The 27,656-nt window shown below is 33.3% G+C and overlaps 3 protein-coding genes across 5 annotated transcripts; 1 reads left to right on the plus strand and 2 right to left on the minus strand.

Moving 5' to 3' along the window:
• Window positions 1–9,473: 9,473 nt before the first annotated feature.
• On the plus strand, window positions 9,474–11,625 carry LOC131646971 (exosome complex component RRP41-like). The gene is made up of 2 exons (XM_058916893.1): window positions 9,474–9,668; window positions 10,663–11,625. Exon 2 carries the CDS (start codon window positions 10,665–10,667, stop codon window positions 11,436–11,438), a length of 774 nt encoding a protein of 257 aa, XP_058772876.1. The 5' UTR covers window positions 9,474–9,668; window positions 10,663–10,664; the 3' UTR covers window positions 11,439–11,625.
• A 3,589-nt stretch (window positions 11,626–15,214) lies between these two features.
• LOC131650232 (uncharacterized) lies at window positions 15,215–15,796 on the minus strand. Its single transcript, XM_058919950.1, has one exon. The coding sequence runs from the start codon at window positions 15,794–15,796 to the stop codon at window positions 15,215–15,217; it is 582 nt and encodes a 193-aa protein (XP_058775933.1).
• A 1,623-nt stretch (window positions 15,797–17,419) lies between these two features.
• On the minus strand, window positions 17,420–23,398 carry LOC131652317 (tobamovirus multiplication protein 2A). Of its 3 annotated transcripts, none has more exons than XM_058922150.1 (7): window positions 23,233–23,398; window positions 21,593–21,844; window positions 20,830–20,929; window positions 20,566–20,646; window positions 20,379–20,483; window positions 18,185–18,394; window positions 17,420–17,856 (listed from the first exon to the last, which is right to left on the minus strand). In XM_058922150.1, exons 2-7 carry the CDS (start codon window positions 21,832–21,834, stop codon window positions 17,752–17,754), a joined length of 843 nt encoding a protein of 280 aa, XP_058778133.1. In that variant the 5' UTR covers window positions 21,835–21,844; window positions 23,233–23,398; the 3' UTR covers window positions 17,420–17,751. The 3 variants fall into 3 exon arrangements, with proteins under 3 accessions (XP_058778133.1, XP_058778134.1, XP_058778132.1); XM_058922151.1 differs by having other exon boundaries at window positions 21,593–21,868; XM_058922149.1 differs by having other exon boundaries at window positions 21,593–21,904.
• Window positions 23,399–27,656: the final 4,258 nt, after the last annotated feature.

The following is a 27,656-nucleotide window of genomic DNA, read 5'->3' on the forward strand; positions in this document are numbered from 1 at the left end:
ATGGATGAAAGGAGCTTTTGATGTGGTTCCATCTTTTATTTCTTTTTATTTTGATCGATGAAAGTCTTAATACCTTGAGAATTCTTATGGATTCTTGGTAAAGACTAGATCGCTCCCTATTTTTCTTTTCGTGCGGTATTGCTTTTGGAGAGTGATCTACATATCACTTCTCTCGCATGCATTAGCACATAAAGTTTTGACCGGCCTCGTTGTAGGGTGATTTCTACATAAATCACTTGGCGATCTGCTTAACATAGCGCAATATTTCGTGTCCCGAATCAAAAAGATCAAATATGGAAGAGAATTGTATGCAGTTGATTTAAGACTTATGGAGATTTATCGTGTAGTCGCTATGATTTTATCAAGCTTCTGATAAAGTTCCATTGAATTTAAATCCGAGAACATCCTTCACTCACCATCGATCTTCATTACTAACTTTGATAATATACTTGACAAGTTTCAAGATGGTTATCTTTAACATCTAACAATTGACTTTAATTTCCGCAATTTATTATATTGCTCTTTATATTTTGCTTTATGCTTTGCTTTATCATTTCATCATATTTACATTCTGCTATTTTCTCTTTGTCCATTCGGACACACTATGTTTATGTTTCCGCTATTTTCTTTTTGTCCACTTGGACCATACTTTACTTTTATGCTAAAACATTAATAATCAACAAAAATCTAAAAAACACATAAGGCTCTCTTTCGGACTATTGGTTACTATCCCGAGCATTTTGGAGATTCGGACTTATGGACTTAGTACCTCTGGACCCTTATTCTGTTGTTACTATGTTGTTATTCTGTTTGTCTGGCATTGGATTGTTGCCTGTTTGTGTATGCAGGTATTTCCTTGAAATCCCTTGATGGTTAATTCCAAGGCATTGAGATAAGGATTTTACCCGAAAACAGCTGTTGCTCTGCCCGATTTTCGTCAGAATTTTAATGTGCTTAATGCAAAGTGGTGCTAAGATAATAAGTTTCTCTGGATCCCCAAGTGGTAATGTGTTGGTTTGGTATTGATAAGTCCAAAGGATGGGAAATCTACCTTGACTCACAATGTCAAGTGTTGGCTTCTTATTTTGGTTAGACCGTTCTTTTCCTTAGCTTTTATTTTACGCAATAGGATAGCCTCTTCATCTCCTCCCATTCTTAAATTTTCAAAATCTTCTCCCTTTTTCAAAAACCTTCTTATGTTTGTAAAACCTTTTCAAAACCCTTCTTTCAAAATATCTTTTGCCCTTAGTGGCTTTTCTTCAAAAGTTTAGACACGACTAATTGTCGAAACGAGTGGTTATACCCCACGATTTTGAAATTGATTGATATAATGAGATCTTTTCCGCGTGAGAGAGCTAGTGGCATACTTGTTGATTTTATCCGAGTTGGAGCCCTTCTTTCATTTGCGATGCAAAGAACTCGTTTGTTCTCATGCTCAAGATCAATGGCTGAGTATTTCTCTCCGACGATGATAAAGTGTTTATTCGTTTTTAAAACTTTTTTCCCTTTAAGCGGAACTACATTAGCTATGACTTCTCCATTGCACCGAGGAGGAGTGTAGGCACAAGGCTTAATGTCTTGCCGAGCTTATTTTAAAAATAAAACAAACCCTTTTTTTTAGCACACACAACACAGATTTTCAAAAAGGTTCCTGTGGAATACCACAGATATGAGGGGTGCTTAAAACCTTCCCCTTGTATAATCAACACCCATACCTAAGATCTCTTTTTGTTTTAAAACAAACTTTGGTTTTTTTTCGTTCATTTCCCATTTCCTTTGGAAACAATAAAGCGCGGTGGCGACTTTCACTGAAATATTGAGTCGAGTCAATCTAATGGCTTCGATCTCAGATTTTCCCCGCTACACAGAGCATCTTCTTGTCTTCTGACCTTGAAGTGCTTCTAGCGTGATACCATGAGAACTTCAGTGCTTCTGCATCTGATCTCAAGTTCTTCTGATGCTTCAGTAGACCATGTTCTGATTCTGCTTGACCATCCTCTGATGTCTTGCGAGAGCATGTTCCGATGTTGCATACTTGAACCTTCTGAGTCAGTGCTTCTTGCGCTGAATTTGTGCATACTCTTTATATATTTCCTGAAATGGAAATTGCATAGGATTAGAGTACCACATTCTCTCAAGCAAAATTCATATACATTGTTATCATCAAAACTAAGAATATTGATCAGAACAAATCTTGTTCTAACAAAGACAACTGGAGCTTAAAGATTCATCCACTTTGGAAATACGTGAGATTGAGAGCAAGTTATTTCTTCTTCTTTTTATTCTTCACAACAATATTATCATTCATTGTTGATGAAGATTTGGAATCCATGGACCTATTGTTCATATTCAGTAAAAACAAAAAATATCATTCACCAAAAAACCAACAAATTAAAGGTGAAAAGTCGACAAAGCTCACCGTCGGCGCCGTTTCATCTTTCATCCAAATCCAACTGCAAAAAAAAAAGGACAAAAATGAAACAAATATGAGATGAAATTAACAGAAACTAAAGTGACAAACAAAAAAATATGATTTTTAAAGATTGACAAACCATGTTCTAGGGTTTGAGCTTCCATACTGTATGAAATAAACAAATGAGACTCAAGTATTTGAAAGGAACAAATAAATTAATGATTAGAAGAATGATTAACCAAATACATGAATATATTGAAGAAGAATAAGAAGATTTTCGTTGTTAAGGAGGAAAAGAAATCGAAGGTGAAGGAGCAAAAGAAGAATACATGAATAGAACGAAAATGGAAAATGAATTTAGAACCCAACCTTTGATGCCGATTTTTGATGAAGATGGAGGAGAAAAATGAAAATGGGGGAATTAGGGTTTGGGAGAGAATTGAGAGAAATAAGAAATAGTAGAAGACAAACTGATGATGCAGTAAGGAAGAGAGAATAGAAGATTGGAACTTATGAATTATACACTGAAAAGAAGCAAAAAAAATATTACAGTCAATATTGGGGACTATAATACGTATTCCAAAACATATTTTAGTGATTTAGGTGGGGGTATGAAGTAATGTCATTATGAAAGATTAAGTAATAATTAGGGTTAATGTAATGACATTTAAGTGCCTTAAAATGACTTTCAAAATGGTTTTCATAAGGTTAATTAAGTAATTTTTTATGTAATCAATTTTATTATATTAAAAGTAGATTATATTAAAAGTAGATGTCCACCTATTTATTATATATTCTTGATAGGTTTCTAACCTCTTTTATTTTCTTCGAAAAATAGCACTGATGAATTGCTATTACATAAATTATCATATTTGTTAAGAATAAATATTGTTGATTTGTATGATTATAATATCACCTATCGTGAGTATAATTATATAAATTTTGTGTGATAATAACATAGTTAATTTGTTGGTAATAATAATTATTTATATTAATAATAATTATTTATATTAATAATAATTATATCCTATCGATATATATTATTGATATGAATTCTAGATAAATACAATTATTAGTAGTCATGGTCTGTATTATATTAATAATAATTATATCCTATCGATATATTAGTATTAGTGTAATTTTGTTATGGTACAAAATATTATTGACAATTTATGCTTATTTTATCATGTTTAGATATCTTATCGATATTAAAATTTTGATAATATAAGTTTCTGTTTATTATTGTATTTCTAATATAAGATCATAATGTGCTAGAGTTTTATTAGGGAAATGTTTGGCTGGTATATGTGGAATCATTTTCTATATTACATAATTGTTCACTTAGTGATTCCTTATTTGACCATGACAACCTCTTTTCCTAACTCTGTCAAAACTCTGAATGGGACCAATTATGAGGACTGGAAAGAATCTCTCAACCTTTATCTTGCTATAGCTAACCTTGACTTGGCTCTAAGAACTGAAAAACCTGGCGCTATTACTGATGAGTCAACTGAAGCTCAAAGGACTCTTTATGAAAAATGGGAACACTCTAATAGAGTGCGCCTTAAGGTGATATCTTACACTATGGAAAAATCTATAAGACAAAGCATACCAGAAAGTGAGATTGCAAAAGATTACTTAAAGTCTGTTGGTGAGAAGTTCACTAGTTTTGATAAGGCTAAGAAGTGTGAGTATCTCTCTTTGTTTGACAAAACTAAGTATTATGGTTTTAGTGGTGTGCATGAGCATATTATGAAGTTGATCCACTAATATAATAAGCTGAAAACTCTCAAAGTTGAAATTGGTGAGAGTACTCTAATCTAGAGGGTTCTTGAGTCTCTACCTCCCCAATTTGATGTTATGAGGACCTCATATAATACCTAGAAAGTTGAATGGACAGTGGATGAGATGATAGCCATAGTAACTCAAGAGGAAGATTCAACGAAAAATGTAAAAGCTGAAAGTGTTCAGTTTGTCGCTTCTACCTCGGGAACAAAGGATTTCAAGAAAAATTTCCGCAAGGGAAAACATCACTTTGATGATAAGAAAGAAAAAAGGAAAACACAACATATGGAGCCTATGGATAAGTTTTTTAAGAGGAAATTATTTAAAGGAGAGTGCAAATACTGCAAGAAGTATGGACATAAGGTCGGTAATTGTTTTATCTTGAAGAAGAAACTTGAAAAGCAAGGTACACTCCTAGCTCTAGCATGTTTTGAATCAAATATAGTAGACGTTCCTTCCAATACTTAGTGGTCGGACTCAGGTGCCACTATTCATGTCGTGAATTCTTTGCAGGGGTTCAAAAGCCTGAGGAAACCAAGTGATGCTGAGGCGAAGGTCATTGTGGGAGACGGAGCTAGAGTACCAGTGATGGAGATAGGAGTTGTTTCCTTGTTTTTACCTTCAAGACACATTTTGATTTTAAAAGATACAGTTTATGTACCTTTAATGAGAAGGAATTTGGTTTATATTTTAGCTTTGGATAAATGTGGCTACTCTTTTGTTTTTGGTAATGGAAAACTTGATGTTTGTTTTAATTCCACTGTTGTTGGTTCTGGGAATTTGCGTGATGGTTTGTATATGCTAAATGTGAATGAGATGTTTGTCAATTCTGTTGTTGGGACTAAGCGCAGTAGGAAGCATGAGTGTTCTTCGATACTATGGCATGGACGGTTAGGGCACATTTCTAGGCCTCGTTTGAAAGATTAGTTAAGGAGGGTATTCTTCCTAATCTTGACTTCGCTGATTTTGGCACTTGCATTGATTGTCTCAAAGGAAAGTTCACTACCAAAACGAGGAATACAAAAGCGAATAGATGTGAAGATGTGTTGAAATTGATTCACAAAGACATGTGTGGACCTATTACACCCAATGATATGGGTGGATATAAGTACTTTATCACTTTCATAAATGACTTCTCCAGATTTGGATGGATAGAACTTCTCCAAGACAAGTCTAGTTCTTTGGATGCCTTCAAATCTTTTAAGACTTCCATTGAATTGAAATCAGGAAAGAAGGTTAAATGTGTGAGATCTGATAGAGGAGGGGAATGTTATGGTAGATATGATGAGACTGGAATAAATCCTGGACCGTTTGCTAGATTCCTAGATGAAAGTGGGATTGAGGCTCAATACACTATGCCAGGAACTCCTCATCAGAATAGAGTTGCAGAGAGACATAATCGCACATTTATGGACATGGTGAGATGCATGATGAGCCATTCTTCATTGCCTGAATTTCTTTGGGGTGATGCTTTGAAGACTGCTATCTACATTCTTAATCAGGTGCCTATTAAATCAGTGTTAAAGACTCCTTATGAACTATTAATAGGTAGAAAGCCAAGTTTGAGACATTTTCTTGTTTGGGGTTGTAAGGCTGAAGTCAAACATTATAAACCTCAACAGAAGAAACTTAATATGAAGACTATTAGTGGTTTCTTCATCGGATACACTATTGGGTCTAGAGGTTGCAGATTTTATTGTCCTTCCCATTGTACGCGAATCATTGAATCTGATAGAGCGATTTTCTTTGAGGATGATTTGGATAGTGGAGTATCTACGCCACGACCAGTTACCTTTGAAGAAGATCGCACTTTTCTCCCTATACCAATTGTTACTTTTCCTAATGAGGTTGTAATTCTGTTATTCAAAATAATGATCAAGTTGTGACAACACATGCAGATGAACATGAACAAGCTGATATTCTAGAGCCTGTAGTTGTTGTTGAACCAAATAAAAATGCTGAAGTAGTTCAATTGAGACGATCTCAAAGAGCTCGCAAGCCTTTAATATCAAATGACTTTTTTGTGTATCTCCAAGAGCATGAGTTTGATATTCACGATGACGATGATCCTACCACTTTTAATGAAGCAATTTCTTATTCTCGTGCTACTGATTGGCTGAATGCTATGCATGATGAATTAAATTCTATGTCTCATTATGGTGTTTGGGATCTCACAGAGTTGCCAGTTAGTTCCAAGGCTATTGGATGCAAATGGGTTTTCAAAACTAAACGTAATCCAGATGGTAAGATTGATAGATACAAAGCCAGACTGGTGGCAAAGGGTTATAGTCAAAGACAAGGGATTAATTACAAAGAGACTTTCTGACCAAAGATGCCTTTCGAGTTGTTATGGCTTTGGTTGCACACTTTAATTTGGAACTTCACCAGATGGATGTGAAGACAACTTTTCTGAATGGTGAACTTGTTGAAGATGTTTACATGATTCAGCCTGAAGGTTTTATTGAAGCAGGAAAAGAGAAGTTATTATGTAAATGGAAGAAATCCATCTATGGATTAAAACAAGCATCTAGAATATGGTATCTAAAGTTTGATCAAGTTGTCACTTCTTTTGGTTTCAATGAAAATGCTTCAGATCAGTGCATTTATTTAAAGATCAGTGGGAGAGATTTTATAGTCTTAGCCTTGTATGTCGACGATATCCTTCTTGCTAGCATTAGTGTTAGTCTTTTGAATGAGACAAGAATGATGTTAAATAACGACTTTGATATGAAGGACCTAGGTGATGCTTCTGATGTTTTAGGCATCCAAATTTTTCGCGATAAGTCACGTGGTGTTCTTGGTTTGTCTCAAAAAGGATATATTGAAAGGATCCTTAAGCGATTTAATATGCAATCTTGCTCTCTGTGCACTGTGCCTGTCCAAAAGGGTGATAAGCTCTTTAAATCTGAATGTCCTAAAAATGATAAAGAAACTCCCGAAATGGAAAGAGTTCCATATGCTTCCGTTGTTGGCAGTTTGATGTATGCTCAAGTTTGTACTCGTCCTGATATTGCATATGCAGTTAATGTTTTAGGGAGATACTTGAGTAACCCAGGTTTGGGTCATTGGAAAGCCGTGAAAAAGGTCATGCGATATTTGAAGGGAACCAAATATTACATGTTGACCTATAAGAAGTCTGATCAACTTCAGGTCATTGGTTATTCTGATTCTGATTTTGCAGGTTGCCCTGACGACCGAAAGTCTACTTCAGGATTGATTTTTATGATGGCAGGAGGAGCTATTTCGTGGAAGAGTGTTAAACAGACTCTTACAGCTACCTCAACCATGGAGGCAGAATATGTAGCTTGCTATGAAGCTACTTGTCAATCTATGTGGCTTAAGAACTTAATCTCTCACTTCAAAGTTGTTGAAAGCATATCTAGGCCACTTGTGATATATTGTGACAATTATGCTGCTGTACATTTCTCTCAGAACACTAAGAGTTCTTCCCGCTCAAAGCATTTTGATATTAAACATCTATTTGTCAGAGAGAAAATTCTTGAATTTCAGACTCGAATTGAGCATCTTGCTACAGAGAACATGCTGGCAGATCCACTGACCAAAGGCTTAACTGTTGGAGTTTTTCAAAGGCATGCAACCAACATGGGTGTAGTTAAGTCATTTGATATTTTGGATTAGTGGGAGTCTGATTGTTATATTTAAATTATTGTAATGAGATATGTATAAGATGACGTCAATTTAATAATCATATCTCTTATAGCATTTCAGATGCTTGGACCATTATTGGATTACAAACTTAATTATATTATGTTAATCTATATTCATTATTGTTATGTTGGATGTGAGTATTTGACATGTATGATTTGTTTTCCATATCGGATACAATTTCTGCATTGTTGAATTGTGTTTTCTCACACTGTTTTGATGATAAATAATTGATATATTTGTTTATGATAATTATTATATTTTAACAATTAATTAAAGTCATCCAAGTGGGAGAATGCTAAATTTTATGGATTTACTTTAATTAATTATTAAATATAATTAAATATCAATTATTATTTTATTAGATAAAATGAATAATATATTTGGGCTTAATTGTTGAATGACCTGTGATGGGTTGGGCCATTCTTTTGGTTAGCCTGCTGAGAGGTCCCTGCCCTCATCTGATGGTTATATATTATGGCTATCCCATTAGGTCAAATATCAATCCGTCGTACCATCAAAAAGAGGGCAGTAGTACTCTCAATTTATTGTTTTTGTATTCGATCAAATGGATTCAACCATGACAGGTACACATTTATTATATTTTCATATTATAATATGCCCTACAATCATATCTATGAATATGTTATATTGTTAATTTTCCATCACTATAATCTCATTATAAGAAGATTGGGCATCTATAACCTGATACTTGACCTTGATCTCCTTCGCTTATTCCCCTACTCCAAAGTGGTCTTATATGTTATGAAATCTTTCACTTGTAATTGCTCCCCAAAGAACCCAACTAGTGATCTCTTGAAAACTTTTAGGTTGTCTGGGTCAAGGAAGAGCCTATTAAATGCATCCCAATAAAAGATATATGTAGAGCTCCCCTGATCTACCAAAAATCTTCTGATCGCCACAAGTCTACCTTGATTGAAGTGAAACATTTTAAGTATGAGTTGAATTGTATATGGGTGTGACTCATGATCCCGTTTATATAGGAGGTGTTATTGTAACCATCTCTAGTTGTCTGAGCACAGATGAACGTTGAATAAAGAACGAAAATTCTAATATAAAGAGAGACATGCTCTTGTGTAGCACAATATGATGCAGGTTCATCAATACATCAATGTGTTAAGCACCTTTAATAATCTTACCTATAAGTTGTGCCAATTGAATTTAGCCTTTAGTAGCCTAAAATACATAACTAAGTGATTAAGTTCAAATAATTAATTTTTTTTTTAAGTTAAATAAATTATCAAGACCACTTTTTAAAAATAAAACACATTCTAATGATAAAAATTTATTTCAAATAAAAATTTAGAATTTTTTTTTTCATGTTCAAATATTCCATTTCCACAAAATCAACTAAAGAAAAATATTAAGAGAGAATCAATCTCTACACTATACTCCCTCCGACCATAATTATAAACAAATATTTTCAACTTAGGATAATTGAATAATTAATGTCTTTAGTCTTTCATGTAGATCAATACATTCATTACTCAAACCTAAAAAAAACAATATTTGTTTATAATAATAAGGATTAAAATTGACAAAACTAATTTAAAACTGTAGCATTTTATGAAGAAAAAAAAGAGAATATTTGGGCATGGTTTTTTAAACCTAAACTTGCTTTACTTCATCAAAAAGAAAAACTCTCCCCTGACCATAATGCAAAAAACAGAACACAGTCCCCCACTACGCCCTGACAGAAATTGAATCACGTCGCCGCCGCCACCGCCACCGCCACCGCCGTCTCTCATTTCTTCCAATCCGATTCTTCCATTTTCAATTAAAGGTAATCTTCATTTTCAATCTTCTCTTCAGAGCTTTCGATTTCAATTTCACTGTATTTTTATTAGACCATTAGAGAGGACTCGGTTGTACTCATACGAGATTACAACGAATAGTGTGTTTCGTGTTTAGCATTAAATGGAAATAACTCGTAACAACGCACAACAGTAGCATACAAAAACCATAAAGCCCTATGATATAGGCAGTGGCATACTATAGATGGTGGAGCTTAGCATTTGCTTTAGACAGTGCCATACTGTTAGCTTTAGCATGGCTATGTGTTGTGTTTCATACTATGGTTGTTTAGTGGCCTTTTGGTCCCTGTGTCGTTTTTATGATACCATTTTTATTTCAATTTGTTTGCTTTCGGGTTTGATTTGCTAGGTCAGAACTTTGACATTATTTATTAATGTTTGATTTACAATGAATATAGAGAGAGTGTCGTAACATTAGAAATGACAATATTAAAGAGTGTTGGTGTAGCACCTATAACAGAAAAGATGGTGAAAGATAGACTTTGGTAGTTTGAACTTTGGACACGCAGAGAGAAGACATGTAGATTATATGATAAAGAGAATAAGAGTCAAACAGCTAGAGTTAGAGAAAGAGTTAGAAAATTTTTAAGAGAAGTTATTAAGAAAAATAGTATGATTAACAATTTGGATAAAAGCATGGTCCATAATAGAATATTATGGCGGAAGTTAATCCATATAGCCGACTCTACTTAGTGGGATAAGACATGGTTGGTTGTTGTTGTATATCAACATTCAGAACTTATTCCCATACAACCATTATAACTAGAATTAGTCTGTGACTTAGTCAAGACACGTGTATTGAATTTGGCCTTGGATGAGTTAAATTACTAATAGCCATACTTAATTTTATATTGAAAAAATGAACCCTGCAAGTATTTAAAATTGATTACAATCAGACCATTTATTTTCTTTATGCATCTAGATATTGATTTCTTACCTCTCTGACCTCAATTTTTTAAATAGGAATGGCGGTTAAAAGTGGAATGACTCCGGCGACATACTCTCCATCTCCAACAACTGGTAAAAAGAAATCACCACTTTTCAAGGAAGATTGGATCCGCCCCGATGGCCGTGGCTTCCACCAGTGTAGACCTGCCTTTTTCAGGAATGGTGCTGTGAATGCTGCATCAGGATCAGCATATGCTGAGTTTGGAAATACCAAGGTCATTGTGTCTGTATTCGGGCCAAGAGAGAGCAAAAAAGCAATGTTGTACAGTGATACAGGGCGTCTGAATTGCAATGTCAGCTATACAACATTTGCGACTCCGGTTCGCGGACAGGGTTCAGACCATAAAGAGTACAGTTCAATGCTTCATAAAGCTTTGGAGGGTGCAATAATATTGGAAAGTTTCCCCAAGACCACTGTGGATGTTTTTGCATTGGTACTGGAATCTAGTGGCAGCGATCTTCCAGTTATCATATCAGTTGCTAGTCTTGCCCTGGCAGATGCTGGAATACTGATGTATGACCTTGTTGCCGCAGTTTCTGTGTCATGTATCGGTAAGAGCCTTATCATTGATCCTATTTCGGAGGAGGAAAACTGCCAAGACGGAAGCTTAATGATTACTTGCATGCCTTCTCGCTATGAAATCACCCAACTGGCGGTTACCGGGGATTGGTCTGCCCTGAAAATTAACGAGGGCATGCAGCTGTGCTTGGATGCTTGTGCAAAGCTTGGAAAGATTATGAGGTCATGTTTGAAAGAATCTGCTTCTGATGCACAGGATGAGAGCTCTTAGCAACACAGCATATCACAAGATGTGCTTTTAAATTTTTTTCGTTTTTCTCTTCTACTTCAACATTGGTACAGAATTTTTTGTTGGGAGGTTGAGACAAAAGGCTTTTATGTCCTGAAAATTTTGGCTTATGAGTTTGTCAAAGATAATGTAAAAACTAATTATTCTTATAGCAGCAGAGTTTACAAATGCTAACTCAATGCACAACTCACTAATGACATTTTCTTAAGCAAAAGATTTAGGATAGACTTGTATCTACATAAAAAATAAAAACTTATATCATTCCATAAATCTGTTTGAATTTTTTCCATTGATCCTTTTGGGACAAATGAAGTAAATAGTAACTTTAAACATGGCCAACTAAAAAAAGTTTACAATTCCTATCATACATTTGTAGTATTATTATATTATGTGTTGAGAATTTTCTTCATATTCGCAATCACTAAATTCAACTTGTCCTAGTAGGAGGTCTGTCCCAGAACAACCACTAAGCAAAGAGGATACCTTAAGAGGAACTAATTTATTCAAATGAAATCTTTGAGAGGGGAAAAATTATCAACTCTTACAAAGAAAATGATAAGCACTTTTGATTAAGTAAGTCTCTATGTTTGAAATTTATTAAAAATCACGGTAGAAAATCATGGTAGGTAAAAGCTACTAATAGTAGCTTCGGAAAATCACGGTGGGAGGGCTCCAAACGTGCGGTGACGGCAATGGACCGTGTTTTCAAACATACCCTAAGCCTTATCTTTGTTGAGCAACTAAGTTAGACAAAAAAGTACTGCATTAGATTACTAATTACTTTTTCCAAGAGAACAATTGATGTCTTCAATTCCACCCACATTCACCAACACTCCACTCTAATCGACTAAACATCTTAGCCACCAACAAATTTTTATTGAGGGCTACGCTAAAAGGCCGGTTGAATCTTTCAGAAAATAAGCCATCATTCCAAAACAAAGCCATCATTCCAAAACAAAGTATTCTATCCACTACCAACCACTCTCCCAAGGTGATCCTAACCAATTTTATTTGCTAGTTCCAAAGCCATCATTGACTAAGTTTAATTTTTTTCACCATCTAGAAAGCATCCCTTCTCATCAATGTTTTAGACCCGTGATGCGAATCTGTAATCTAGTACTCCCTCCGTCTCATAATAAGTGTCTCATTTACACATTTTCTTTGTCTCAAAATAAATTTCTTTTTAGAATACCAATGCAACATTTATTATTTTTTTCCACTACTATATCCCTATATATTAACTTTCACATTTTTCAATAACTCCACTACCTATAATAAATAAGGGTACTTTAGTAAATGATATTAACTTTTTCATTAAAATTAACACATCTAATCATTTTCTTAAAAACCGCGCAAAACTCAAATAAGACACTTATTATAAGACGGAGGGAGTATCACATTTTGTTTTGACCGATTTTAAGCTTTCAATGTTTTTTTTCTACAAGAGAGAAATTAACTTCCTTAATCCACCTAACTCACATTTTCCCTTCACACCTATCTAATCAGATTGTGTCCCAATATACCCAATATATATTAGTTGTGTCTAAACACATTTAATTTTATCTTAATTGGTTTCTTATGTTAAAACCACGTGATGAAGCGTTCTCATTACAATGCAAAGAGATATCATTGTTGTGAAATGAATCATTATTGTGAAAAAGGATCTTGATTCAGATGATTCAGTTACTTGTAAATATATATAAAATCGATGTCATGAAATCAATTTAATTGAATCCTAAAAAATAATAAAACAAAAAAAATAAAACAATAAATTTTTCATAACACCAATTTGATGCTAAAAACTTTGATTTATTTATATTCCAAAAAACTATCAATGGTTATCTATCCTAAAGTTCAAATTAATCTATATATTATATATAAATAAATAATAATATATGTTGAACGTAATGAACTTTAAAAATAACCTAAACATTTTCTACTAATTATTGACAATATCAAAATATAAAATATTATGAGCTCTAAATATTACTATATAATATAAGTACAATGTATATTCTAAATTTATATATTAATAATTTAAATAATATATGTATAATATACACTGTAAATTTTTTTTTATAGACAAGATATCAATATACGAAATATTGAGTTCATGAATGAGCATAACAATAATCAATTTGCAATATTTTTTTCTTCTATAAAACATTATAATTTTTTAAAAATATATTTAGATTTTCTAATTTTAATTAAATATTAATTATACTTTTTGACAATTTTACATGTTCTTTTAACGGTCTTTTTCATAAAATTGTTCTTTGTAAAACGCTCTATTAAAATTTAAATTTGATGTAATGATAATTTAAGAATCAAATCGGTAGAAACAGTGTCATTCTCATGTAGATTTGCAAAATGAAAATCTTATCATGAAAATCCTAACATTATTGATCATTTTCTTCAAGATTTGATTGAATCCAACTGGCAGAAAGAAAGTTGAAGGTTGGTTGAATATTAGACTATCTACATTAGAAAAGAACCAAGCTATGAATGGTCCTTCTCCAACTAAGAGAGAGCACATAGTTTCCAAGTGAAAAATATCACTCCTGGACCACTTTGAAAAGACATGTGCACTTCTACCAAATGCAACAATGTCATAATATTGAACAAATTTTTAAAATTGAACGGATGTTAAATTATTCTATTTTATATCAAGGAAATTTTTATCTTCAAGAAATATGAGTTATTTTATATTAATTGTTAAGACAATGCAAGCCACAATTTGTAACCCAATCATGGTATACTGAGTCAACCATATATAACACTAGAAACTACTAAACTTTATTTATTTTTTCTCTATTTTTTTAATTGTCTTCTACTTGTTTGTTTGTTTGGATGCTAGCTAACAACTAAGCATAAATAATAACAACGGCTATATTTTTTTTGTAGGTTTAAAATCTCTTTAAAATTTAATGTATGTTTTAACACCATATCTATAACATTAGGATTTAGGAACAAGTATTTAAATTAAAATATTAAAGAGATTGATCTTCTATAACAATCTCTTTAAAATTGATCTTCTATCATAACAATTATTTTAAATTTTTTATAAATTGGTATTTAAAAAATAATATTTTTAAATAACATAACAATGAAATGAGACTTAGAGCTCAGTTTTTACGTTTTAAGATAAAAATGAATTTTATGTTGTAGATAGAAAAGTTGATTATATATTAAATATCAATTATATCTTTTATTTAAGAGCACTTTTTTTTATCCAAAAGCAAAAACATCATAAATCAAAAGAGAGTAAAAATATACATGGGGACCAAGCCAAGACCACTCAATCACAAAGCCTAAGTTTAGGAGTACATTTTTGTCTAACAAGTAATATCTAATGATATCGTGATGAACATGGTTGAACCAAGAGATAGTTTTAGATTTTAAACCAATGCAAGTCAAAGAATCTGCACAAAAATTGGTTTCTCTAAAGTTGTGGGTGATCCTGAAATCAATGTGTTACGTGTAGTCCCAACATAACAGACAACGAAGCAAAACTTCCAAGGCACCAAAGCATGATTTTTGAAAGCATTAACCACATAACTACAATCAGTTTCCAACTAAAGCTGAGTGAATTGCTTCTTTTTTGCCATTTCTAAAGCCATGATCGCGGCTATAAACTCAACCGATTCTGGAGTTTTTTTTTTTTGGAAGAATAAGAAATTATATATATAATTCCAAAAAACAGTTATGTACAAAAGCGGCCCATAGGGCCCAGCTCAACACAAAAAAACCTATACAACTCAAAGAAGGAATGGAACAATTTTCCCTCTAAGACTTGTTTTATTCCAAACTCTTTGCACTATTCTATCAATAATATCTCTTGCTATATTCCTATGTGTTCCACTATCTTTATCCTCATTCTTAAAAATCAAGCTATTTCTATACAACCAGCAAGCATGGATTGTCTCAGCAAAGGCAGTCTTCAAAAGAACAGACTTCCAGCTTTTGCTCTTGCATCTGTTCACCATCCACTGCAGTTCACACTCCCACATGCTAGGGACATGATCTTCATGAAGCCACCTCAAGATCTCTTGCCAAATGCTCCTGGGTTTAGTGCACATAAAGAAAAGGTGGTTCAAATCTTCACTTTCAGCACACATGACACATCTATCATTATCCAACATACCAAACTTCCTGAGTCTACTTTTTGTCGCAAGGCGGTCGAGGCATGCCATCCATAAGGTAAAACCTGCCCTAGGTCTTGCTTCATTATTGTAGAACAATTTTTTCCACGACACATCTTGTCTGTTATTGAGAAGCTTCTTATAAATTTTCCTCTTGCAAAAACTGTTCTCAGTCAGCATCTTATTCCATTCAGGCATAGTACTAACCACATTTCTAGAATAGTTCACTTGTCTGGAGTTTTGCTCCCTAAGAAACTAAAGCTTAAAATATGATTAGCATAGTGATCACGAAAAAATGCCCCCGCATGAAGCAACCCTAGGATTCCCAACAGGAACGCTATCTATATTGCATTTTATTCATTCCAAAATTGGAGGACACCAAAGCACCTCTATAGTTTTTAAAGTTTTGCTAGGATTTAAAGTGATGCCAAACCTTTTGAGCAAGGAGAAGTTGGAAATAGAGGAGTTTGAGACACGCTGCGAATTGTTTCCAACTATTTTTGCCTGAGCCAAGACCATGACTACACGAGAATTCCAAATAGTTTTTTTATCTTCAAACTTATTCTTGTTACTAGTAGGAGTGTTCACGATTCGGTTTGGATCGGTTTTAAGGTAAAAACTCATCCGATCAAAAAATAAATTTACTTGCGGTTTGGTTTGGTTTTGGATGATATGTTAAAAAAAATCAATTTGATCCGATCCAATTTAATGCGGTTTAATTTGGATCGATTTTTGGTTATCCAAATTATAAATTATACTTTTATTAATATTATAAAAATACTAATAAATCATAAATTTGATATAATATATATCATATAATATATTAAAAATTAATATTATAAAATGAAAATGATCGATTATAGTTGAAATAAATGAAATAATAAAAATAAATAGATTAAACTAAACTAATAGATAAGATAAAAAAATTAATTATCATATAATAATAAATTTATGTAACATATCATTCTAATAAAAAATAAATAAGTACAATATACATATACATGCGGTACGGTTTGGTTTGGATCGATTTTGAAAAATTAATTCGAAATCCGATCCGAACCGTGTGGTTCTCACAAAATGGCATTTAAACACATCCAATAAACTTCGGTTTTTTGCGATTTTTAATTTTTTTTAAATCGATTTACTGTTTTTATTTTTATTTATATTGGTTTGGATTTGAACACCCCCAATTCCTAACATTCCAAATTTGATAGAATATACCAATGCTATCACTTGTATAAAATGATAAGTGATTTGTTTCTTTTAATAAAAATTCTTGAGTTCGAAAGATTATTTTCTACGAGTATACGTATGGTGAATATACCGCATATATTCAAATTTGATAAAATATGTAAACAAATGTTATTTTGAGAGAGAGACAAAAATGAAGAGCAAAACTATATTATTATTATTAGATATGTATCACAAAGATGACAACATTAATATATAAGCCTAAATGTAATAAAATTATATTATTATCAGATATGTATTACAAAGATGACAACATTAATATATAAGCCTAAATGTAAATGTTTTGGAGAGAAACTCTCTAACAAATCAGATCTAGTTTGTTAGCTAAGAATTTAGATTTGTAGTCTAGATTATATTTTTTATTTAGTGCATGTTTGTTAGCTAAGAATTTAGATCTAGTTTTTTTATTTATTTATTCTTTAAGGTTGCTCTATACTACCTTTTGGTTGTATATTTTTACTGGGTTTTGGTTTTTGTCCCCTCTGATCTTTTGTACTCTGTTTTTTTTTTTTACTCTATTTGCAATTATCTAAAAAATTACATATTTAAGATAAAATACAAAAATATAGATTAAAATAAAACAGTCTTTCAAAGACCAGGATAATAATTTAAACTCAACTAACCAATACAACAAGGGAGAGGCATCAAAACTATCTTAAACTATGAAGATAAACAATGCCACAAGAAATTATGATGTCTCTCAGCACAATATCAACAACAAAATGTACATGATTTTTCCATGTCATGGAACAATCCTGTAAAGTGATAATTGTACACAAACTCCACAAAAGATATATTTCTTTCAAACTTTGAGTCTCAACACCATTGACCACAAAAATAATAATTAGAAGTCAACTTGCCAATGCCATGTGCCATGGCTTTAAATTACATCCATGAAACAATTACATGACGGCGCAACGGCTCTTTTCTTCAGCTGGCTGTGAGTTTGCTTGCACCCTTTGTGACTCAGATGGGTTGTACGAAAATTCTGAAGTATCAAGCCCATACTGAATGAACAAGGAGCAGTATTGGTGTCAGACAGTAAAAAATTATAAATCACATATATGGCATAATCAACTATGTGAATAACAAAACAATAACAATGTGCTATTTATTTCTCCAATCAGGCATAACATAATGATCAGAGATGTTGAAAAACAGGAAGACTGACTGAATAATACATCTACATTATCAGACACTCACACAACTAAAGAACTATCAATGCAATTCTCCTTAGGTACTATGTATGCATACTTGTTAAGACAGACATATGAAAATCTGCGGAAAAGAATATTAGACAAAGTAAACTGAAAATATAATATTTAAAGATTGCACCTTCTCCCTCATCCGTGAACTCCAAGCATCATTTCTGTTAGGGCGCTGGTCAACTGCCCCAGTAACTGGTACCCCTGCTGCTGGACCTGCTTGTCTATTGAGCAATGGCTGCCGGGCTTGCTGCCTTGGATTGATGAGCTCATCATCACTATCATAATCTGCTGGCTTATTTACAGCCCTAACAATAAGGGCTAACAAGAAAAGAACAGCCTGCAATTTGATACGCATTACTTAGACGATATATGATAAGAACTCACTAGACTTTATGTTTGACAAACATAAAAATGAGCATGTTACATTGCATACATGTTTAAAGCCTTCTTTACATTAGGTCGAGAGTATATCCCTCTACTATTGGTGGTGGGTGATTAGGGTGGGAGGGAGAAAAATAGGTCCACGGGTATATCCTCATGACTCTATTTCTAATCAATAAAGAAATATGAAAAGTTGGCCACTAGGGAAGAATGTAAGCCTAGTAGATCCAGGGTAGGGACTGAAATTCTATCATTGCTTTCAAGCTAATAATTTTACTCAAATTTTATTTTATAGTACTACAGGAAAAATCAAAATCGTAAATATTATCATGAATAAAACAAATTATCTGAAGAAAACAAATTAAAATCTAATTAGGCCTACACATACCAGACCCTTCCCACCTATTAATCAAAATGAAATTTTCACCCAAAAAATTAGAACCTTCTTCACCACAATCTGATAACTCAATTTGCAGATTCACCATTACAATGTATGTGAGCCATGTAGTCAAGACAATGACTTAGCTGTAAAATTGGTATGGCGTTAGTGTGGCTTCCCTTATTCTCTGAAAGGCATCTTTGATTCCTTAATCATAACATACATAGTCTATTTGTCTCTCTCACTCCCTTCTAAGCTCTATAACTATTCACCGGAGCCTTAAGATTGAACATAAATGGCACCGAGGTATTGCACCAGTGAGAAAAAACACCAAAAACAAAGCTATTTCACAATAGTAAGGGGTGTTAGAGACTAGGATATTTTGGGAACACCACAAAAATAGGGCCTATTTGGAGACTTTCTTCACATCAGAGATTGGAAAGAGCTACTTTTTGGTCTCTTCTCACTCTCTTGTACTTCTCGGGTGAACCAAACAGAAGAGATCTGTCTCTCTCCCGTACTTCTCTCTTTTGCATTTCTTGTTGCAATTTCATCTATATACCAAACGCACTGATAATGTTGTACAATTGAATTTGGTCATTGTAGTAAAGACTTGGATAAAAGGTGGGAGTTCCAAAGCAAGAAAGACTTATTTTCAGTCTCAGGGGATTCAGAATGAGTAAGGAGGACGTGAACATGATGTAGTGAGAATTCATTATTCAAGATCCAACACGAGCATGACTATGGGACATGTTTGTATCCTGAAAAACATTTTGTAGTATTTTTCGCCACTTTCAAGTTAGTCTTCGGTATAACCATACTCAATTTTTCAATTATAAATGCCTCCTTCAATGTTCAAACATGAAATACACAACTTCATAATATCCTCCACACTTCCCTGCAATCTTTGGGCTTCACTCTCTCACTCCAAGATGATTTCCATGGCATTTACAAGTGAGAGAAAGAGTTCCTTTACTACATCTGAAAATTCCTTTCAATTCTTAGTTTAGTTTTCAATTGTATCATGGATTTTCTTATGGTTTTAGTTCTTGGTTTGGTTGTCTCTTTTATGTGCAATTTTACTCATAGCAAGCACTATAGTGGATCATATGTTTTGACCTTTGGTATTATCTTGATTTCAATATGATTATTCAATCTGGTTTGTCTAATTGTGCTTGTTTCTGTAAGAATTGGCCATTCTTTATATAGTTAATTATTTGACTGTAAATTGGACCATACCCAAATAATTGAATTACAAGGAAAACCGAACTAAAGGGTTGTCGACTTGTCGTGTAGGACCAAACTGAATCCTCCATTTTCAATTATAATCAAATTAACAAACTTGTCAATGCTTTATGATTTTCTTATTTGTTAGGTTTCACAACTATTGCAAATTTTGGACTGAAAATTTTTATTAACATTGCATGAACATTTGGTGTCAATGGCATTAAGAGTAGGTGATGCAAATTTGATAAGAGAAACACAAATTTCGGTTTCTGTTAAATGCCAATCAAACAACGCTGATTTCTTTTAAATGCCAATCAAACAAGTTTTGGTTTACCTCAAAGATGACAATCCCAAGAGCAACCCATCTCACAATACTCCAATTCTCTCTCAGAAAGCCATATATCATATCAAAATCCCCACTCTTATCTGTTGGGATAACCTGGAAGAAGAAAAAACTGTAATATGAGACCCATACCTTCTTCAATTTCAGATCATAAATTACCATGAAGAATTTCACTTACTTCTTTCCAGCTTTTGTCGAAAAATAGAAAGGCTGCACATCCCAGTTCTACCAAGATCAACAGTGCCAGCAAAATTGAATACTATGATCACTTAAGGAAACTTACAACAATTCCTTTAAGATCAATGCATGTATATATGCAGACAAAACGTTCACATACAACAGGAGAGTAGAAGAGGGACTTCACTCGTGTTTTGAATATAAAAGTAAACTTTCGTGATCATGAAAAAAAATGGATGTAACATAAGGCATTTGGTAAGGATACACAAATCAGGCAGCACCCGTTGCCCGTCATAGCTCCAATACAACCAAAACAAGATACAACAAAGAGAACAACTCCGACACCAATAAATAAGTAAATAAACCTGCCAAACATGAAACTTGCAATTATATTGAGACAGTGCTGGATGTTTTTATCAACTTCATCCTAAATTAACAAAATGCATATACTTCAAGAATCACACAAGAGTGAAAGGAAGACAATCCATACTGATATTGTGAGTGGGAAAATTAGTAGCTTAGTAATTTCTTTTCTTAATCAAAAGGCAACAATGATGATTAATGCACCAAAACACCAAATAATGAAGTAATCATAGCCTTCAATTTTACATCATGAAGCTCAGTTATTATTTAACCACAAATCTACGATCTATTGGCCAGCCATTTCAAAAGTTATACCTTATATCACTCACTGAACATGACCAAAAGTAAGCATAACAGTATGGCATCAAACACTTGCATATAGAGGCCATGCCTCAGATGCTAATTGATGAGAGAGGTTGATTTCTAAGTTTCTCTAGTATAACGGCCCCACTGAGTTAGTATTGTTTCTTAACTTAACAACTATGGAATTTATCTTATTCATTCATTGAAGAATTTGTCTGATATCCATATAACCTAGATCCAAACTAGACAACACATAACAAATTAGTGCAGAAAAATATAACAAAAAACAAAACCTTTAACGAGCCACACAAGTAATCAACGATACACATAACTTAATGGAAGAAAAAAAGCGATAAGCATACCAAGCCTTAGGCAACTTGTCAAAAATATTGTCGGATAGAGAAACAGCCATAAGCATCGGCCGTCCAAGTTGAATCAGAGCACTATCATCACTTACAGGAGAAATCGCCGGTTTATCATCATCAGAAGCTTTACTGAATTCAACCACCAAATAGATCCCATAACCCACCATGGCCAAACCAGTCAGGCTGAGTAAGAAGTTGAAAAGCTTCAAAAGACACTCCCAGAAACCCCTGCATGCCATCCTCCTTTACCTATAAATAATTGTGATTTAACCCCTAAACCAGAATTTAAAAAAGGAAGTTCAATTCGTTCTGCAGAAACAGGTATTTTCATATCAGTGGTAAATAGAAACTATCACAGCACACCTAAGACCTTCTTCTAATCAAATTAAAATTTAGGAGGTAAGCATTTGTGTAAGTTTTTGGAAGATTTTGTGAGAAATAGCTTATGAACCCGATTGCTTATTTGAGCTTATATTTCTCTATGAAGCACGGACACCTCTAGGAGTAGGTGTGTTGTGGTGTCCGATACTTCTATGCACGTGTATGACACATGTCGGAATAGTCAGACAAGTGTCAAAAAAGTCAGACGAGAGTCTCCCAAAAAATGGTTTTTTTCTTTGTACAACACGTGCCAAACAAATTAGACAAGTATTTCATAAAAAAATGTTTTTATCTTTGCTTCAACACACCTTGAACATTTCTTCAACAAATCTCACACACATCTAGAATGGTCAGAGATATATTGAAGCAATGCTATTAATGGAGAATTAAAGATTAATTTTGATAAGAATATTTTTAACTCCTTAAATTATAGATAGATAAAAGAAACTCAAATACCATCCTACATACGGCGGTGTCAGTGTCCTATATTTTTTATATTATCGGTGTCGGAGTGTCTGTGTCGTGTCCCGGTGTGTGTGTGTGTCAGAGTCCATGCTTCATAGATATTTCTACTCTAATAGACGCAGCTTATGACAAATTCTTTTTTCTTTTTTTTATGAAAGGTTGATATCGGGCCTTGCGACCGACTAAACCGAGGGGTCCAATTCCTCCGTCCACTTGCCCGGGGTCTCTTTGAAAGTCAGAGCAAAGCTCTATATAAAACTTGGCCCACATAGAAATTGTTTGCTCCGAGTGGAATTCAAACCTGAAACCTTGAGAGGAGCACGTTGAGCACACTCTCAGGACAGGCCATCCTCTGAGAGTTCTTATGACAAATCTATAAGCTGCTATCAGTTATTTCCATAAACTCTCCCAAATAATTTGTGAAAATAGCTTATATAGTTTATATAGAATACAATTAGAGTCAAATTTACTTTAATTATAGAAATAATTAAGCATAAAAGATCATATAATAAACACTCATTCAACAATAATTGGTGAATTGAAAATGTAAACCTAAAGGACCCTAATTTGGATAATTTCTAAATCAAAGAAGAAGGAGGGCGTGTATGCCTTGTCAGGTGAAGTAATCCGGTAAAGAATAGTAAGAAAAAATTGTAAGATTAAGAGTGGAGGTAAATTTATATCCCAAATTGAAGAAAGATAAAAAGGATGAACAAGTTGGTTGAAATACAATTAAATAAAATCGAAAAAAAGAAACAAGTTAAATTTGTGAGGAGTGAAAAGTTACTTACAGAAGAGAAATCGAATCGATGATTATGGAGTTGGTGAATTGCGAAGCTTCGTTGGTTTCTCTGTACAAAATTCAAATGAAAAGTAAAGAAGAAGAAAGAAGAAGAAAATGAGAAGAAAATAAGAAAGAAAGAAAAAAGGGTGTGGTTCGTGGCTTCGTGCCACTCTGGCATTTGTTATTACCGACAACTCCCTAAAATTAGCCCAAAAGAATTGTCTCTTTTTTTTTGTATTTTAGTAATATTGTTTATAAAAATGATTTTTTTTAATATTTAATAAATGAGAAAAAATAGTCTATGAAAACAAAGTAACCGGCCAATGTAGCTGAACCAACCAGTCTTCAACAAAGATTTGTCAAATTTCAAACGGCATTTTAATTATGCTACCATACAGTCAACTCAAGTACTCCTAAGGCATAATGCACGTGACATCTATATACTTGCAATGCATGCAACAACGCTCTTCAAATTATTCGTCAAAGAAAATACTCTTCGATTTTTTTTTTGTCAGAAATCTTCATTCAAGCAAGCGTTAAGGGTCGGGGCTAAACTTTTACGTCAATGCTATTTCAACCCCCAAATTTTACTATTGTTCTTAGAAGCTCACGACTAAATAAGGTTGAGTCGACATAGGTTTTACAAAACTAAAGTCTGATATGTTAAAAATATTAAAATTAAGTCTAATATATATTCTATGACATAATTTAGTTTTAGCCTTTTAGGTTTGAGTTTGACATTTTTATGAAGATTCACATAGAAAATTGGGTCATCGCAACAACTACGTTGTTTTGTCTCATTTATTTTAAAATAGTTTGTTGGGAAATAATAATGTTGTTTCTAATGTCTCTCTTTCATGTTCTGTTTGTAAATTGGCTAAAAGTAAAATACTTTATTTTTAGTTTGGTGCTTATCGGGCTTTCTCTTGTTTTGAAATGATTCATAGTGTATGAGGTATGTCTCCTGTAGTTTCTCATGCTCGCTATAAATATTTTGTCACATTTATTGTTGATTATAGTCGTTTTACTAGAATATATTTTTTCGCTCTAAATCTCAAGTGTTTTTTATGTTTAAGAAATTTCTGACATATGTTGAAACTCAATTTCATGGAAAAAACTTTCGCGATGACTCTAGTAGTGAGTACATGTCTCTCGAGTTTTAGGAATTTCTTCAACAAAAAGGTGTTTAATCTCAACGATCTTGTCCCATTACCCCCCCCCCCCCCCCCCCCCCCCACACACACACACACAAAATGGGATGGCAGAATGCAAGAATCGTCACTTGCTTAATGTGACACGCACTTTACTTCTTCAAGCTTTGTACCACCCCGATTTTGGGAGGAGCCTCTTTCCATAGTTGTCTTCTTGATCAATCGTCTTCCTTCTACGGTTATTGATCTCGATTCTCCTTTTTCGTCTTTTTAAAATTCAACCTAATTATAATGATTTACATACTTTTAAGTGTGAGTGTTTTGTTCACTTAGCTTCATTTGAACGGCATAAGCTTGGAGCACAGTCTGTTCTATGTACATTTTTGGGATATACTCACTCTCATAAGGGATTTGTGTGTTATGATGTCACTAACCATCGTTTTCACATTTCTAGAAAATGTGACATTTTTTGATAATCAGTTTAGGTTTCCTTGTGTTTCTCCTGCCATTAATGATATGGTTATTTTTCCTAAGTTTTCTATTATACCTCAATCTATAGAACGTTATAAACCAGGTCATGTATATGTCAGAAAACACAAACAACACGTTCCCACACCCCTTCCCGACGCTGAACCGCCACCCGATCCTGTAACGGTTGAACGATGGCGATCTGGTCGAATATCTCGTGCACCAGATAGATATTCACCAGACATGTTTGATTTCTCTCATACTACTGTGACTGCCACACTCTCTAGCATATCTAATCCTGCTTGTTACTCATTGGTTGTTAAAGATGTTCGATGGATAAAAGTAATGAATGAAGAGCTTCAAGCTCTTCAAGAGAATTCCACATGGGATATTGTCTCTTGTCCTCCTGATGTCAAACCTATAGGTTGCAAATAGGTGTATTATGTGAAATTGAATTCTAATGGGTCCCTCAATTGTTACAAGGCCCGTTTGGTTGCTTTAGGAAACAAGGATGAATATGGAATTGATTATGATGAGACATTTGCACCAGTTGTTAAAATGACAATTATTCGTACGATTAGGGATGGCAGGCAGACCCAAACCCGCAGGGCCCACCCGCACCCGATTCCGAGTTAACGGATGAAAACCTGAGTTGACTAGGTTCAGGTTCGGGTAATGTGGAACCCGCGCCCGAAACTCGAAACTATACCCGCTTAGATATTAAATTACATAAGTACCCCTAAGTATATATGACTATAAAAAATTATGGTTTCACTTTCACCCATTCCTTCACTTTTGTCCGTGAGACCATGTCTCCTCCTTTCTAAACAAAAACCTTTCTCTTTCAACTCTCCGCCTCTGGCCATTATTCTCTGACCGGTCTCGTCTCCCCGTCTCTGTTTTACTTGGTATCCGTCTCTATTTGTTCGACTGGTCTCATCTCCCTGTCTCTATTCTACTTGGTATCCATCCCTATATTCTAAGTTATAGTGAGCTTCTATTTGGTATCCATCTCTACTATGCTTTTTATTCATTTATGAAACTCTTTGAATCATAGTTGTTTGGGTTACCATTTTGAAGATTAGAAGTTGTTGTTTCTATGCTTTAACATGGTGAATATTGTTGTTTATATGCTTTAACAATGTGAGTATTGCTGATTGGGAAGGGTGTCCTGATACTCTTCGATATGTCACTGATTGGTGCATGTTTCTTGGTTCTTCATTGATATCTTGAAAAAGTAAGAAGCAAGCAAAAGTTTCTAAATCTTCTATTGAACTTGATTGGTGCATGCTGCTTGTTCAGAAATACTTTGGCTTCATGGTCTTTTGGCTGAACTTGAATTTCCCCAAACAGAGCCAACTTCACTTTCTGCTGACAATACAAGTGTCATTCAAATTGTTGCAAATCCTATTTTTCATGAACGCACCAAACATATAGAAGTTGATTGTCATTCCATATGTGACGCCTACAATGATCGAATGATATCACTTCCTCGCATCAATACTCAGTTGCAGGTTTCTGATATTTTTACCAAGGTTGTTCCACGTCCACGACATCAGTTTCTTGTTAGCAAATTGATGCTCCTTGACCAACCACATCAATTTGAGGGGAAGGGGTTAATCAGGAAATAATCCTTGTATTTATTGTGAATAACGTACTTTCATAGAATAGAAAATTAGTCATTACGAGTTGTAATTAGTCATTATGAATTGTAATTACCAACACTATTTTATATATATATATATATATATATATATATATATATATATATATATATATATATATATATATATATATATATATATATATATATATATATATATATATATATATATATATATATATATCCAATACATTAAGAAACACATGAAGCCAATTTTACTGACATCCATATAATTGCATCACAATTCTCTAGGAAGACCATCAAAAATCGAGTCGATTTGATTTTGTTTCCAGATTGAGCCACCAACATCAAACAAGGAAATAGCAATTGCTTTAATTCGCAATGCATACTCACTAATTGAGGGATTCTCTTTCTCTATTGACTTTAATTCAACTCGCAATTGATAAACTTTTTCTTTCATTTGTGCGTTAAAATACCAATGAATCTTATCCCAAATTTCAAACACATCTTTACATGATATAACTCTTGGTAACATCAATACAAATTGTATTGAGTGAGTATCGTAAAAATAAAGCTTGGACTTAAACAATCCATAACCCATAAATGCACGTCTAAATTGATCAATATAGTCTAGTATATAACTTACAAAATTTTAATTGTGTTTTTACACATCCAAGTTGTTAAATCCTAACTAACATATTTTTTTATGTCTTTAAGACACTGAAGGCTTATATGGTCTAGAATGCATCGATAGTTTTATAGTATAATTTAGTGAAACTTCTATAAATTGATGTCTTTTGTTCATTATGTACATCATTCACAAAAGTTCCTGTTAAAATGAGTTCTAACCTAGATGTAGTTTACTTTAATGGTGAAAAATCAAATTTATTTAGTGTCCGTGATAATATCACCCATATATGATAAGAGTGGTTCATATTGAATATTATTCATTCTGGTTTTATTTATAAGAGAAATGTGACTTTTTAAATTCATCTATACAACTTAGATACATTAATTATTCGATGAATTTAAAAAATAAGTTTTCTCTTATATATAGAATTAGAGAGAGTATCCATCAACAAGTGTCAAACATCAGACACATTTGTGTTTAAAGATGTTGATGGTACAAATATGATAATTACAAAACTAATTAAGCCTTAGAATAAATTTCAAAACGTTAAAGACAAA

This window comes from Vicia villosa, linkage group LG2, assembly GCF_029867415.1.
Source record: "Vicia villosa cultivar HV-30 ecotype Madison, WI linkage group LG2, Vvil1.0, whole genome shotgun sequence".
In the NCBI taxonomy this organism is placed as follows: Eukaryota; Viridiplantae; Streptophyta; class Magnoliopsida; order Fabales; family Fabaceae; genus Vicia; species Vicia villosa.

What these genes read in the sequence shown, in the direction of transcription:
- LOC131646971 (XM_058916893.1), top strand. Translation starts at nt 10,665, where the DNA reads ATGGCGGTTAAAAGTGGAATGACTCCGGCGACATACTCTCCATCTCCA.
- LOC131650232 (XM_058919950.1), bottom strand. Translation starts at nt 15,796, where the DNA reads ATGCCTGAATGGAATAAGATGCTGACTGAGAACAGTTTTTGCAAGAGG.
- LOC131652317 (XM_058922150.1), bottom strand. Translation starts at nt 21,834, where the DNA reads ATGGCATGCAGGGGTTTCTGGGAGTGTCTTTTGAAGCTTTTCAACTTC. An exon ending in GACAAGTTGCCTAAGGCTTG is followed by an intron (nt 20,930 to 21,592) that starts GTATGCTTATCG and finishes CATGTTTGGCAG; the next exon opens with GTTTATTTACTTATTTATTG. An exon ending in ACGGGTGCTGCCTGATTTGT is followed by an intron (nt 20,647 to 20,829) that starts GTATCCTTACCA and finishes AAGTGATCATAG; the next exon opens with TATTCAATTTTGCTGGCACT.